This window comes from Bos indicus x Bos taurus, chromosome 6 (assembly GCF_003369695.1).
Source record: "Bos indicus x Bos taurus breed Angus x Brahman F1 hybrid chromosome 6, Bos_hybrid_MaternalHap_v2.0, whole genome shotgun sequence".
Taxonomy (NCBI): Eukaryota; Metazoa; Chordata; class Mammalia; order Artiodactyla; family Bovidae; genus Bos; species Bos indicus x Bos taurus.
Window position 1 is genome coordinate 83,368,180 of NC_040081.1, and position 14,294 is coordinate 83,382,473.

The window sequence follows — 14,294 nt, forward strand, 5'->3', positions numbered from 1 at the left end:
TTGCTCTATAGAACTTCTGTCACAATTAATCCTCAGACATTTCCTCTAGGTGCTCAGTCACCTAAGAATACTCTGTGGCCCAAAGGAACAATGTCTCTTTTTCTTTGAAGCTGAATAATTCAGTTTCTCATTTCACTAGAAATATTTTATTCAGACTATATATCAACTTTTTTTAAAAAACTTAAGCCAAATTTAATGGAAATCCAACCACTCATATTTCCTTGGGCCTCCTGCCCAGATTCCCCTAGATCTCGACCTAGAAAATGCACTAGTGCCCCTAAGACTCCAAGTCTTGAATAAAAACAGCTCAAATAAAAATTTCAGGCTTATCACTTAAAAGCAATGAGATCCAGATAACAGGAGAACTCACTGTTCTGAGGAGTTCTAAGAAGCCAGTGGGGCTCAGTGGACTCATACTCGTGTGGAGTGCCAGTCAGGGAAGATTCCAGGTATCTTCTGGTGGGTTATTGCTTGTATCTTGCCAACTATACCATGCATGTGAATGAAAAAGTTAATCAATAGTACATCTAAGAAAGAAATGGAAAACTTTATTCAAGCCAACCTGAGGATTATAACCTTGGGAACAACCTTTCAGAAAGTTCTAAGGACTGTTCTGCTTATTAGAGATCAAAACACCATTATATAAGTTTTTGAGACAAAGAGTTTTAGGTCAAAAACATATTGACAGTTTACACATGCCAGTACAAGCAAGTGGTGGGTCATCACACCTCCTTACCAGATTGAGAAGGAAGGTTATCTCCCAGGGAGGCCTGATTAATGCAGATACACAATATTGAACACACTGAAGGGGAGAGAAGAGGCCCAAGTGGGCAGAGAAAAATTTTATGTTTAAATTCTTCTTGTCTGGCTATAAAATAGGAATTTTATTTCATCATACCTCATTTTATAGACAATCTGATTCCTCACACCTACAGCTAAAGATACATTAGAACCATACTGGTGGGGAAAACCTCATGGTCTTTCCATTAGGAAAGGAGGCTCAGATTGGAGATTCCTGTATTGCTTTGACTGATGAGAATAGGCTAGTGTAACAGGGAAGAATGCTTAGGGCTGCATCCTAGACCTCAAGCAACTCTGTAATATTAAGGGTGAAATAGCAAATGGTGGAACCTCTCAAGCCCCCTGCAAAACAAATGAGATATCCTTCCTGTGTTCCTCTCTCCCATCATTCTTTGCACAGTGTTGTACCAAATCCAGTCTCTCAAGGACCATTTTCCACAAGCAAATAATGAATGCATTTGGGCCTCAGTGTAGCTCTATAAATCTTACTAGGTAGCAGTACCCCATCTATGCATCATACCATCGGTGATCCTCTGCTTAGAAAGCAAAAAAGAACAAAATATAAGCTTGAAAATTTACAGCTTTCTCTGCCAGACATATTTTTCCAAATATCCACTGGTAAATGACCAACTCAAAATATTGATTGACAAAGAAGGGAAAAATATCACATTCCCATAACTGCAGTTTACATTTAGTGAACCATCAAAATGGGTGTGGGATAAATAGCACCATTTTTCTAAAAATTTAAACAAAGTTCAGTTCTGAAATGCGGTCCTCCCTTGCTATCAGTAGGTGATCAGTTCCAGGACCCCCACCGATACCAAAATCCTTGAATGCTCAAGTTTCTTATATAAAATAGCAGAGCATTTGCATATAACCTACAAAATCCTCTTGTATACTTTAAATCATCTCAGTTATTTATTATACTTAATACAATGTATGAAAATAGTTTTCAAAACATGGGAAATTCAAGTTTTGCCTTTTGGAAGTTTCTGAATTTTTTTTCTAAAATTTTCTATGCATAGTCAATTGAATCCATGTAGAATCTGGATAGAAGACCAGCTGTACCTAAAACAGAATAGTATTAATACAGTTATCCTATGAAGTAATTTTTAATGAAGTGGAACTAATTCAAGTCATGTCTTCTTGGGATAAAAATGGGCAGCAACAAACAAAAAAGGTGGGAGAAAACAAACATGACCTTGGTGTCTCCCTGAAAGTCCATAATCTCCACATCTGTTCTTTTCATCCTCTGGTGATATTACTTTTCTGTTTATTTTGCTATTGTAATTCTAAACACATGTAGTTTCCTGAGAGATTACCCTCTCAAAGTTGGTCTACGCCTGTTCTTTCTTACTTCACAAAAAGTAAAGAAAAAAAAGTATGCATGTGTCCTATTGGTGGTTTAAACTCTTAGCTGGCACTTCCTCTTTGAACAGTTGCCCTTTGCTCGCACACAAGGGAGATCTCATTTTGTCTGAAACTGGATAAAGTTGAAACAAACCACATATCAACGAGAGGGTATGATGGCTAAGAAGCCCCCGAAACCAGCCCCTCGCAGGATCTTCCAAGAAAGGTCAAAGATTACTGCTCTACCCTTGTACTTTGAAGGTTTTTTATCAGTTAAACGGTCAGAATACCAGGTAAGTCCACAGATGATCATATTAAGCTAAAAGCTTCTGATTTAATATAAAATTTATTTTATGGTGACATGATGAAACAAGGGCCTTCTTGTTTCTGCTAGAATTGAACCTTCTTTCCTGAGGTAAGAAATATGATCCCAATTTGCATAATTTAAATACAACATATGGCGTGAACTCATATGTGTGTATATATGAGTATTATGTATAATAAGGTTCTAATGTTAAGTCACTAATGTAAAAAAAATTCCTAAATTTCCAAAAAATGTATTTAAACATCACAGAAAAGTTTAGCTTAGAAGATGATATGTTTGGTATATATTTTCTCTGCAATGTACTACTATGCTTCCATGATGATATGTACTATTAAGATAAAATTATACTATTCCTGAAATTAAAACCGGCTCCTATTCTGTTTGATTGAAGTTTTCAAATAATGATCAAATTATTTTTTATGACAAACTTTTGAAAAAATTGGGACAATAATAAACTTGACAATGTTTAAGATTCTGTATAGTTAGTTATATGTTCTAAGACACTTTCAAGATATTGATTTTAAAAGATGATACTTAGGGTGCTCTGTGGGTAGGTGTACACTAAACTACATAAATACATTCACTCTAAGAAAATTCACAAAGCACTCTGTATTTTTTAAACATAAAAATGAAAACTTATAATTAATTAAAATCAGTGCTTTTGAAATACTAATTGTGGATAATTTGAAATGAATAAGACATAAACACAGAAGTGTCTGTGACTAAAAAAAAAAGAAATAATTAACTTAGGTCAAATTTTATGAAATGTTAACATTAACTGAAGCTAGAAAAAAATTAGGTTTTTGAGAAATGCCTTAAGAAATGTTTAATTATAAAAATATATTTTCTGAGGATTTATTAATGCTTACAGAAAATTTGTGTACGTAAAAATATCTGTAGCAGCACAATCGCATTTCTTGTATACATAATCAGATCATTTAATATTGGAGAGGAAAGACATGGTAATTTGTATTCTGTTATGGGTGTTAAACATGAATTAGTAATATCTGTCAGTTACATGCCAGGAAAGGGGAGTTGGGAAAAAAATTTTTAGATTGTAATTTAAACTTGTCTATTTATTGAAATTTTTCCAAAGACTTTGTAATGACTGTTTCTGGTACTGGGTTCCCTTTAGTGTTTAAAAAGGGCATTCCATTGGTCTGGATAGTAGAAAAAACAAGGATTTTAGAGTGTCAGTAAAACATGTCTTTACCTAATGGTTTTGCCACTTATATTCTGTGACTTTATACAAGTTACTCAATTTCCTTGAGACTAAATTTCCTCAACTATAAAATGGAGAGAATATGACTTACCTCTCAAGGTATAATGCCTGGGATACAGTCAGTGCTTAATCAATTCATTCATTTAAGCAATGTTTATTTTGTGTTTCCTATGCACCAAACATCACACTCAGTTTCAGAGAATATGCATAAAATACAAAACCCCTACCTTCGTGAGGGTTAGGTTAGTCAGAAGTGATGACTCACTTACCCGAATGCCAGTCTAACTTTTCTTAGAAAGCATACTTTGAAACGGAAAGAATAAACTATAGGTGTAAATGTTTTGGAGGAAATCAACTTATGCTTCCAATTGAATTCATAGCAAAGTATCTTTTACTTATACATCAGAGAAAAGAGAGCAAGAGAATGACAGTAATGTCTACTAACAAGGTGGTTTCAAGGATTAAAGGGATAATAAATATAAAACACCTGCCTCATACTAGAGATTAGATTCATTCTCCTTCTATTTTATTATCTATCACATTCTTATTAACATATGAAAATCAGTCTTTAATCCCGCTCAAAGGAGGGCCATGGTGATAATTAGAGTGCTTGAAAACAGAAGCAATGAGAGAAAGTTAAGGAGAATACTGGGATTTCTAGACAAGTGGCAGCAAAGTGCCAAGGAATTTTTGAAAGGGAGGTGAACCAAAGGTATATAGGTCTTCTTTGACAGGGGCACTTTTAAGAATTAAGGAGATTTGCCCTTAAGAAAATGTGCCAACATATACCATTTTAACCGCAATTCCAAGAGGTCCATGAATCCGAGGTCAAGAATCCATAAAAATACATAATTTTTACGGTGAAAATGTGGGAAAATTTACTTAACCCACAACACTAGAATTCTGGATGATTAGATATATTAGGTAATAAAAGCCATTGCTGCTGCTGCTGCTAAGCCGCTTCAGTCGTGTCCGACTCTGTGCGACCCCATAGACGGCAGCCCACCAGGCTCCCGTGTCCCTGGGATCCTCCAGGCAAGAACACTGAAGTGGGTTGCCATTTCCTTCTCCAATGCATGAAAGTGAAAAGTGAAAGTGAAGTAACTCAGTCGTTTCCGACTCCCAGCAACCCCATGGACTGCAGCCTACCAGGCTCCTCTGTCCATGCGATTTGCTAGGCAAGAGTACTGGAATGGGTTGCCATTGCCTTCTCTGAATAAAAGCCATTAGGTGCTACAATGAGATACCCATGGCATCACAGCTTTTAGAAATTACAAAATTCTCATTTTTGGGGAACTATTTGAAAATAAGATAGAGTTTGGGTAACATCTCACAGTTTCTTCAAACTGTGATGTGTTCAAATTAAAAAAAATAGTATGTAATATGTCTTCTTATTAGCCTGAACATAGAATATGACCATTAAAATAGCTTCAAAGTAACAATTCTCTCACTAGTCCTCCAACTGCCACTAATTCATTTAGAAAAATTTTAGGACTTGGCTGTGCTCTCAAAAAGTTCTCTATGCTAGTGCTTTCCAAATTTTTAAAGTAACACATTCCTTTCAAGAAAATATTTTGAACATAGATCTCTAACATAAGAATATTAATTTGTTCAGAAATTATCATGTACTCCTGTACTAAGTCCAAAAAATGACTGACTATATGCAAGAAAAGAATTAAGAAAGATGAAATAAATGAAATATAAATAAATATTCTAAAAGTTTCTTCCCCAATGAGATCATCTTACATGCTTCCAGGGTTTAGTGCCACGGTTTGTAGACTACTATACAACGTCCTTCCTTAAGCAAAGAACCTTTATTCACTCAGAAGAGAAAAATAGGAAGGAACTTTTTATTGGGGACAGGGGATAGAGAGGAACTTTACTGGATTTGCACTGTCACCCATTTTTACTAGTTATATGAGTCAGAAAAGAGTCCTGGGTGCCAGGAGATTTATCAGTCCTCCTGTAGAACTTGGGCAATCCCTCGTATCTTTTCATCTGTTTCCTGTTTTGTAAAATGGACAGTTACTCTCTTGTATAACTGAATGGGTTGCTGTGATGATCGAATGGACTATATGAGTATATTTTCTTGAGGTGTTGACATGGGAGATAGGTTAGGCTCTTAATGTCCTGTCTCTCTGGTCCTTATAGTAATTCTTCTGGGTAGAAATAATTTTATCCACTTCAAGATGGGTGAATTGTTGCTCACAGAGTTTATGTTCAAAGTCCTTCACCATAAAGAACCCAGCTGGGATTTTATTGCAAGGCACTTGACATCATGCTGCCTTTCAAACTAAAGTTCTAATTCCATTTATTGGGTTTCTCAAGGTTGGGGATGTCTAATCACTAGATTCTTCATCAAACTGAGCTCAACAGTAAGCTCAGTAGACTTTCAAAAATAATTGCTTAAAGAATGAAAATAATAGTCACCTTAAACTCCAAAGAAGGTCATCTAATGATAATGAACCTAGTGATAAATTCAAAAGGCCCATTTCAGTATCTTTTCTTCAGCAACTGAACATTTAAGTGACTGCTTAAAATTTAAGTGACTGCTTAAAAATAAGATATCTTGTATTAAATGTATTTAATTCAAAAACAGGTCCTTCAAATTTAATTTTTAAAATATTTATGTTATCTCTGTAGATATAAATATATACCTATATGTTGGTCATTACAATTGATATTTATAGATGACTTAAATTATACTAGTTTCCAGGAGCACTTCTCAGAAACTAAATCAAGACTATGACCTGCAGGTCTCTGCATATTGAATGTAAATTAGAAGTATTCTTAGGTTTGTGGCTGTGGTTGGTGTTCACAGGGCCCACTGATATTTATAACCTTCCTTTTCCTCCTGGCTGCCTTTTTCTCAACTCAGTGTCTTTTGTTCTTGCTTCTTCCCTCATTTAATAAACCCTCCTTTATCCTTTCTAAAAATCTATATGTTTATTTATCAGTAATGCTCCCATGTATCCCTCATTAACTCTGTGCAATTCATACCATTCTCTCATGACTGAATACCTCTATAATTTTTCTCAGAAGCATAGATGCATGTATGCATGTATATATAAAGGGAATGCAATAAACTTTGACTGCTATTAGTGATTTTAGTTTTTCTATCTTATGGTAGGTTAATACTGATGAGGCTAATTAAGAAGATTAACAGAGTGGTACTACAGGCTTTTCTCTTGTTTTCTTTTCCTCCAGGAATCATAAAATTGGGTTTGGCCTTGATCTTAGATGCCATACTTCAGTAAAATTACACAACCTGTGATTCAATTCTCTAACCAATATGCCTATATTCCAAATTCCTCCCCACTTCCTCACCCCTGTCCTAGTTCCAAAATATCATGTATCCTTGACTTGCTCCTTGCATTGAGAGACTTCCTATTAGAGCAGAATGTAAAAGCCTTAAAAAGAGATATACGATTTTGTTTTAAAGCTCCACAATAAAACTGAATTGTTTTATTATTTAATCTTAAGTCAATTCTGAGAAAATTCAAGTACTTTTTCAACAGAGTGACAATATACTTTCACAGTGTTTACAGAACACTGGGCTGATCTTAGACTGTATAGGTTAGCAACTTTTGAAACCAAATTTCTCAATGCAGTTTTCTATCTCTTTACTTACTGCTACTGCTAAGTCACTTCAGTCGTGTCCGACTCTGTGCGACCCCATAGACAGCAGCTCACCAGGCTCCCCTCCCTGGGATTCTCCAGGCAAGAACACTGGAGTGGGTTGCCATTTCCCTCTCCAATGCATGAAAGTGAAAAGTGAAAGTGAAGTCGCTCAGTCGTATCGGACTCTTAGCGACCCCATGGAGTGCAGCCTACCAGGCTCCTCCATCCATGGGATTTTCCAGGCAAGAGTACTGGAGTGGGGTGCCATTGCCTTCTCCAATCTCTTTACTTAAGACCGTATGAAAGCATGATTTCATATAGGAATGACAATGAATTTCATTATTCTAGTTTACAAAATATCTTCTTCTTGTACAGAATCCCATTGAAAGAGATCTATTTTAGAGATTTTTAGATGCCACCATTGTCACACACCCATGCAAATTACCATGTGGAAAGAATGTTACTCTTATTAATAAATTCTATCAATATGTGGATTAGACTCAAGGCTAAAACTGTGTTGACACTTTACCCCAGATTTAAGTAGTCTTTATGATTTTTTTTTAATTGATTTGACTGTCTTGGGTCTTAGTTGCAGCATGTGGGATCTTCAATCTTCCTTCGGCATATGGGATTTTTTTTTAGTTGAAGCGTACAAACTCTTAGTTGCTGCATATGAGCTATTAGCTCCCCCACCACGGAACGAACCTCTGCCTATCCCTCTTGGAGACCCTCTGACACATGGCAGGAACAGAGCAGAACATCCTCTCTGTGTGGTAGGCCGAGTTAAGAGATGATGGCAAGGGACTGAGGTGAGGATCCTGTCTCCCAGGCTTAGCTCTTAGATACTCAGTCCTACTCTCTGCAGAGGGGGTAATTCTAGCCGTACCATGCAGGATAGACTGGAGGGCGAATGAAAGCAGCAGAGACACCAGGCAAAGGGTTATTTCAATGCCTTTAACTTTTTTTTTATCCTATGTGAAAATAAGGAAATAAAAGACTTCTGATGGGGGCTGAAATTAAGGTTTATTCTGTTGCCTTATTAAACTGCTTGACTCCAAGATGTGTCAGATATATATTGGCATCTGGATTTCAGACAAGAGGAAGAATCTCTTTGTTCAGTTTTATAATTGCTCCTTTGGGGACTATTTATTGGCTGATAACGTCAATCCTATGCCCTTTGGAATTGTTCTTTTCTCTGGTCATCAGTTATTGGTTGAGGAAGAACCAGCAGGTTCATTACATTATATTATAGCCCACTCTGTGTTGAGAGGTAGGATGAAGAAGAAAGAGCACAAGACTTGGACAGAGAAACTGTGCTCCAAGTTCTATCTCTGCCCCTGATGTAGGTTGCTGCAGGACTACCATCAATTTGTTCAATCCTCACTGTATGCACTCCTCTTGGAAATGTGACTTTTCTGCTCCTTCCATAAAGAGACTGAGTCTATTTTCCTGCTCCTTGAATCTAGATTAGGTCATGCTTTGATAAATGCGACAGAAGCAGAGAATCAGGCAGTACTTGCACTTTGGGTTTTGCCCTCTCTTGTCCCTGGCCATGGGGTCTCGAACAGTCAGACACTACTGAGCAACTTCCTTTTCACTTTTCACTTTCATGCACTGGAGAAGGAAATGGCAATCCACTCCAGTGTTCTTGCCTGGAGAATCCCAGGGACAGGGGAGCCTGGTGGGCTGCTGTCTATGGGGTTGCACAGAGTCAGACACGACTGAAGTGACTTAGCAGCAGCAGCAGCAATCCCTGGGCATTCCTTCTGCTAGCACGTGAACAAGTCTAGGCTGCTGACTGGAAGATGAGACTGCATGGAGTGTGATTCCACTTGTTTCAGTGGGGTGGTTTCTAGCACCAAAAACCAATTCTCTGATTCTCTTGGATATCAACTGGGTGTTCAATAATTCAGTTCAATTCTGATACTAATTACCTTCAAATTTAGTGAAGACCCCACAGCTTAATTAAGAGCTGAGTCCCACAAAACTATCTCCTACTTCAACCACTAGCCACAAGTCCCAGATCTCCTGTCCTTCTCACTGACTGGCTATAAATCAGGTTTCCCAGGGCCCTTTCCCAAGATTTGACAATTTACTAGAATGGCTCACAGAAATCAGGAAAAAACTTCTTACATTTACTGAAAAGGGAAACAAATGAACATCTAGATGAAGAGGTCAAGGTCTGGAAGGATCCTAAGCATGTGTTTTACTGTCTCTGTGGAGATGAGGTATACCACCCTTCTGGCATATGGAAGCTTATTAAATCTCATTGTTCAAGAGCTTTTATAAAGCTTAACTTCTTCCCTCTTGGAGGTTGGTAGGTGGGCCTGAAAGCTCCAACCCTCTAATTATTTGTTCTTTTGGTGACTAGACCCATCCTGAAGCTATCTAGGGGTCCCATCCTAAATTACCTCATTAGTAAAAATTCCGATACGACGTAAAGGCGTTCACTAGGAATAACAAAAACACTTCTATTAGGAAATTCCAAGTGTTTTAGGATCTCTATACCAGGAACTTGGGAACAAAGACTAAATATATTTCTATACTAACACACTCAGTCATTTTACAGTCCCAGCCAAGACCCCAAGCAAGTGAATGAGGGCATCCTAGACCATTAAGTCATAGCCAAGTATACCCAGATCCAAAGTATCATCAGTCAGCCACAGGATGACAAGAAATAGAAAATGCTTGCTGTTTTAGTCCACTAAGTTTTACGGTGGCTTGATATACAGGAAAAGCTAATATAGCACCTTATCAGCCATAAAGACAAAGTGAGAAAATAGTTGTATTAATACCATGAGAAAGGTGGTTGCTGTAATTCAGAATCAATTTAATCTTGAGCTTTCTGAGAGCCAAGGAAAATTAAAGCAAGATGGGTTATAGTGTTCCCATTATTTGAGAAAATTAAATATATAAATTCTGAAGAGGTGACCAACGTTTTGCTGATCAGAAAAAGGCAAATGCTATGTCATTATTAACGAGATACAAAATACCATAAACACGTAAGAATGTCTTCACATTTATAAGCAAAAGAAAAAAATTCCTCATTTGATTTTGTTACATTGATCCTCCATATAAGTCAAGAAAATCTAACATCTGAAAACCCAGCTTAGTAAACCCTAAAGGAAGGAAAGATCAACATGTTCATAAAACTAATTGGAATTTTTCAAAATATATTTTTGCAAAGAGCTGGGATAAAGGTAAGTGTTTAGATGTGGAAGGATTTTTTTTTTTTTAATTCTTTAACCACTCCCCACCAACTACCACCCTTGCCATTCTTTTGTAATACAGCCACTCTTCATAGAATGTTAAGTTTTCATCTAAATAGCCTTTCACTTGGTTAAGAGCCTTACTAGACTACTTAAATATTTTAAACTTAAAAAAAATTGTGTTCCTATAGAACTCACAATAAAGTGAATATGTTAATTATGAAATGTTAAGCACATGAATGAAATGTGAATTCAAATTTCAGCTTTGATTGTGTTATTTTTATCATTATCAATTGCTCATATTTCCTTGATCTATATATTCTATTTATTGAACCTAAACTACGAGCCATGTACTATGCTATGTGTTTTAATCCATTAAATCCTTTCAACTGTCTTGGAAGGTAGACATTAAATGCTTTATTCTAACCTGATCCTTTGATTACAGGTGCGAGCTTTCATTGAAACTGCACAGAAAGTTGAGTCTTGAATCAATGAGGAAAGTTTTGGAAAATAATGTATTTAAATACAAATCAAATTACAACCCTACTACATGCCACATACTAAAATTTGTAAAGGATTTATTGGAGGAATTAAATGTAAAATTAAGCCATAAAAAGTAGGTTATTTATCTCAGGATAAAGAAAAACCATATATCATATAGAAATTAAGAAAGTTACAAAGGGAAATATCAACAGGAAAATAGTTTAGTATACATAATGAAATAATGCTTACAATCTCTTTCCTGCAGGAGTATAAGCATTACTGGACAGAGTTGAGAGGAACTACACTTTTCTTTTATACTGACAAAAAAAGTACAACAGTAAGTAGACATGTTCAGCTGATTCAATTTTTTTTCCAATAAATACTTGTCATATAGTATTCTGTTATTCATTCTTGTCTGTTATTCATTTTCTGCCTTCTGAAAGTGAAGATGTTATAGTATAACCAATTGAAATAAGAACATCTATATCTGTGATTCATGATAAAATTTCCTGGGCAACTCAGAAGAAGGTATTAACTCATGTTTTTAACTTTGCATTCTTTTCTTTCTGAGCCTGATAACAAAAACTTAGTTGAGAAGTGAAAATTTTAGCTAAACATCTGGATTCAAATTGCCTACTACCAAGTGATGGCTTTAATTTCCCCTACTTTTGGTCTTGCTGTAGCATGTATTTATAATTTGAAGGGAACTAGATGATCCCAAAGCCTGGTAACATAGAGTATGTCACAATTTAAATTTTCTAGAAAGACACAAACAAACCCCGTGAGACAGGACTTTGAAGAGCTCAATCATGAGGATAACAATAAAGAAATTCTGAGATTATTTATTTGTATTAATTCTAAATAATTGATTTATATTTCAATTTATCCACAAAAAAATTGAAAATGGTGCATTTCATTTTTTCCACAAATAAAATGTAGCATTTAGTAGCAAATACATGCCTACCTTGGAATGCTATGCTTATGAGATTTTATAATCCAATAACTTAATATAAATATTTTAGACCATGGATGCAGTAGCCCACACTTCTAGAACATGGTTATCACATGACTAGATTGAATGAAAGATACATAAAAAGAGTGTGTGTGATGTATCTTATCTGCAGGCATTTCAGCACCATTAATAATAGTAAGCTAACCAGAAGTCATTTAAAAAAACAAACAGAAAACAAACTTAAAATGGTCATCTTTCACCATATTTCTGGATAGAGATAAGATTTATATAAAAGTGTTTTCAAATACCATAAAATAAATTTTAACAAAATTAATTTCTCTGTCTTGTCTCCAAATTCCCACTGATGTCAGTGAAAATAAAAGACCTTGGCCTAAACCTTGTACAATACATGTATGTGAGAGAGTTAATAGTCACTATTTACTTACTCCATGGCAAGAGAGGTGCAATTTCGTGATTGGGATATGGTCTTTAGGTAGACTACCGGGGTTTTGTCCCAGCCCTGCTCCTGTTCATGGTGCCATTTTGGGATCTTGGGCTATTTACCTAACCCCTCTGTGTCTCAGTGTATCAGATAGGGTACTGGTAGGAAACAGATGACCTCTCAAATTAGGTAATTCAAAGACAGTTTAATGACGATACTATATTCAAAGCAGTGGACAGGAAGTAGGAAAACCACAAAGGATAGTACAGAACCTGAGGCTCTGTAACAGTGCCCCATTACCACACCTATGAGGAGAGGAAAGAGAAGGAGAGTACTGAGAGAGCGGAAGACTGCCTTGAAAAGAATGTGATCTTTGACAGAGGAAGCAATTGTACAGAGTAATAAACATCCGACCTCACTCTCCTTGTTCCTTTGATCTCCTGCCAGTGTTCACCAGTGTTCCAGGCCAACAGAAGTCAGAGGTGAAGGAAGCCCTTCATCTTGTCCAGAGAGTTCCTGCTCCTGGTGCACAGTGTTAGATGGTGAAGGAATAAAAGTGACTCTAGAGGAACAAATGAAAGATCTCCAACATAATCAGTTTCAAATCAAAATTAGGATGGAAACAGTAGCCCATCTCATAAAGTCCCCCCACCCCCGCCCAAATTAAATGCAATAGTAAATAAAAGGACTAAAGAGAGTCTAAAGACTTAAGAACTTTAAGCTGGCAAATAGTAAGCATTTAAGCATTTTACATGTATTATCTCATCTAATTTTCACAACCACCCTGCAGAGTGGGTACTATTTTAATCCCAACTTTCTAGATGAGAACTGTCAAATTTAAGATTAAAAAACTTATACATGATCAGAAAGCTAATGCAAGGGGTATAACCCAGATCTTGTTCTTGAGCCAGCATTCTTAACCATGACCCATGAAGAGACTGTGGAATAATGAAATTCTGTGGAATCATTTGTTAAAAGAGGATACAGACTTTTGGGGAATTTTTTCAGTGATAGTTTAGGAGAAAGCACAGAGATAGAACAAATGAGACCTGTAGATACTTAGCCTGTAAGAAGGGAATAAAAGCAATGACAAACCTAGAAAGCGTATCAAAAAGCAGAGACATTACTTTGCCAACAAAGGTCCATATAGTGAACACTATGTTTTTTCCAGTAGTCATGTACAGATGTGAGTTGGACAATAAAAAAGGTTTAGTGCTGAATAACTGATGCCTTCAAACTGTGATGTTGGAGAAGACTCTGTAGAGTCCGTTGGACAGCAAGGAGATAAACCAGTCAATCCTAAAGTAAATCAGTCCTGAATATTCATTGGAAGGACTGATGCTGAAGCTGAAGCTCCAATACTTTGGCCACAAAGAGCTGATACAAAGAGCTGACTCAGTAGAAAACACCCTGATGCTGGGAAAGATTAAAGGCAGGAGGAGAAGGGGACAACAGAGGATGAGATAGTTGGATGGCATCATCGACTCAATTGACATGAGTTTGAGCAAGCTTCAGGAGATGGTGAAGGACAGGGAAGCCTGGCTTGTCCATGGGGTCACAGAGTCAGACACAACTGAGTGATTGAACAACAAGAAGGGAAGAATTTAAAGCTGCCTTTAAATATTTGAAAGACTGTCAGGGGTCATGTGAAAGAGTCACTGAATCTGTTTAGTATTATTCCAGGGGAGAGGGACTAATTCCTATGGATGGAAATTGTCTAGGGAAAAACTAGCTTAATACAAGAAAAACCTTGCCACAGGCAGAACTGTGGAGGATGTAAGTTTCATGTTGTTCAAGATGTTCCAACACAGGCTGGATGACTGCATGGAGGAATACCCTGGGGGAGATTCAAGCATCAGAGGGCAGCTAGATTAGACAGATGGCCACTA

The 14,294-nt window shown here is 36.6% G+C and overlaps 1 protein-coding gene across 2 annotated transcripts in view; it reads left to right on the plus strand.

The window, feature by feature from the left end:
* The first annotated feature begins 239 nt into the window (after positions 1–239).
* STAP1 (signal transducing adaptor family member 1) overlaps positions 240–14,294 on the plus strand; it is a 32,331-nt gene continuing 18,276 nt past the window's right edge. For both annotated transcript variants that reach the window (XM_027544633.1, XM_027544634.1), the window contains exons 1-2: positions 240–2,444; positions 11,277–11,348. In XM_027544633.1, the coding sequence (XP_027400434.1) occupies positions 2,325–2,444; positions 11,277–11,348 (192 nt within the window). In that variant the 5' untranslated portion in view covers positions 240–2,324. The remainder of the gene's footprint in view (positions 2,445–11,276; positions 11,349–14,294) is intronic.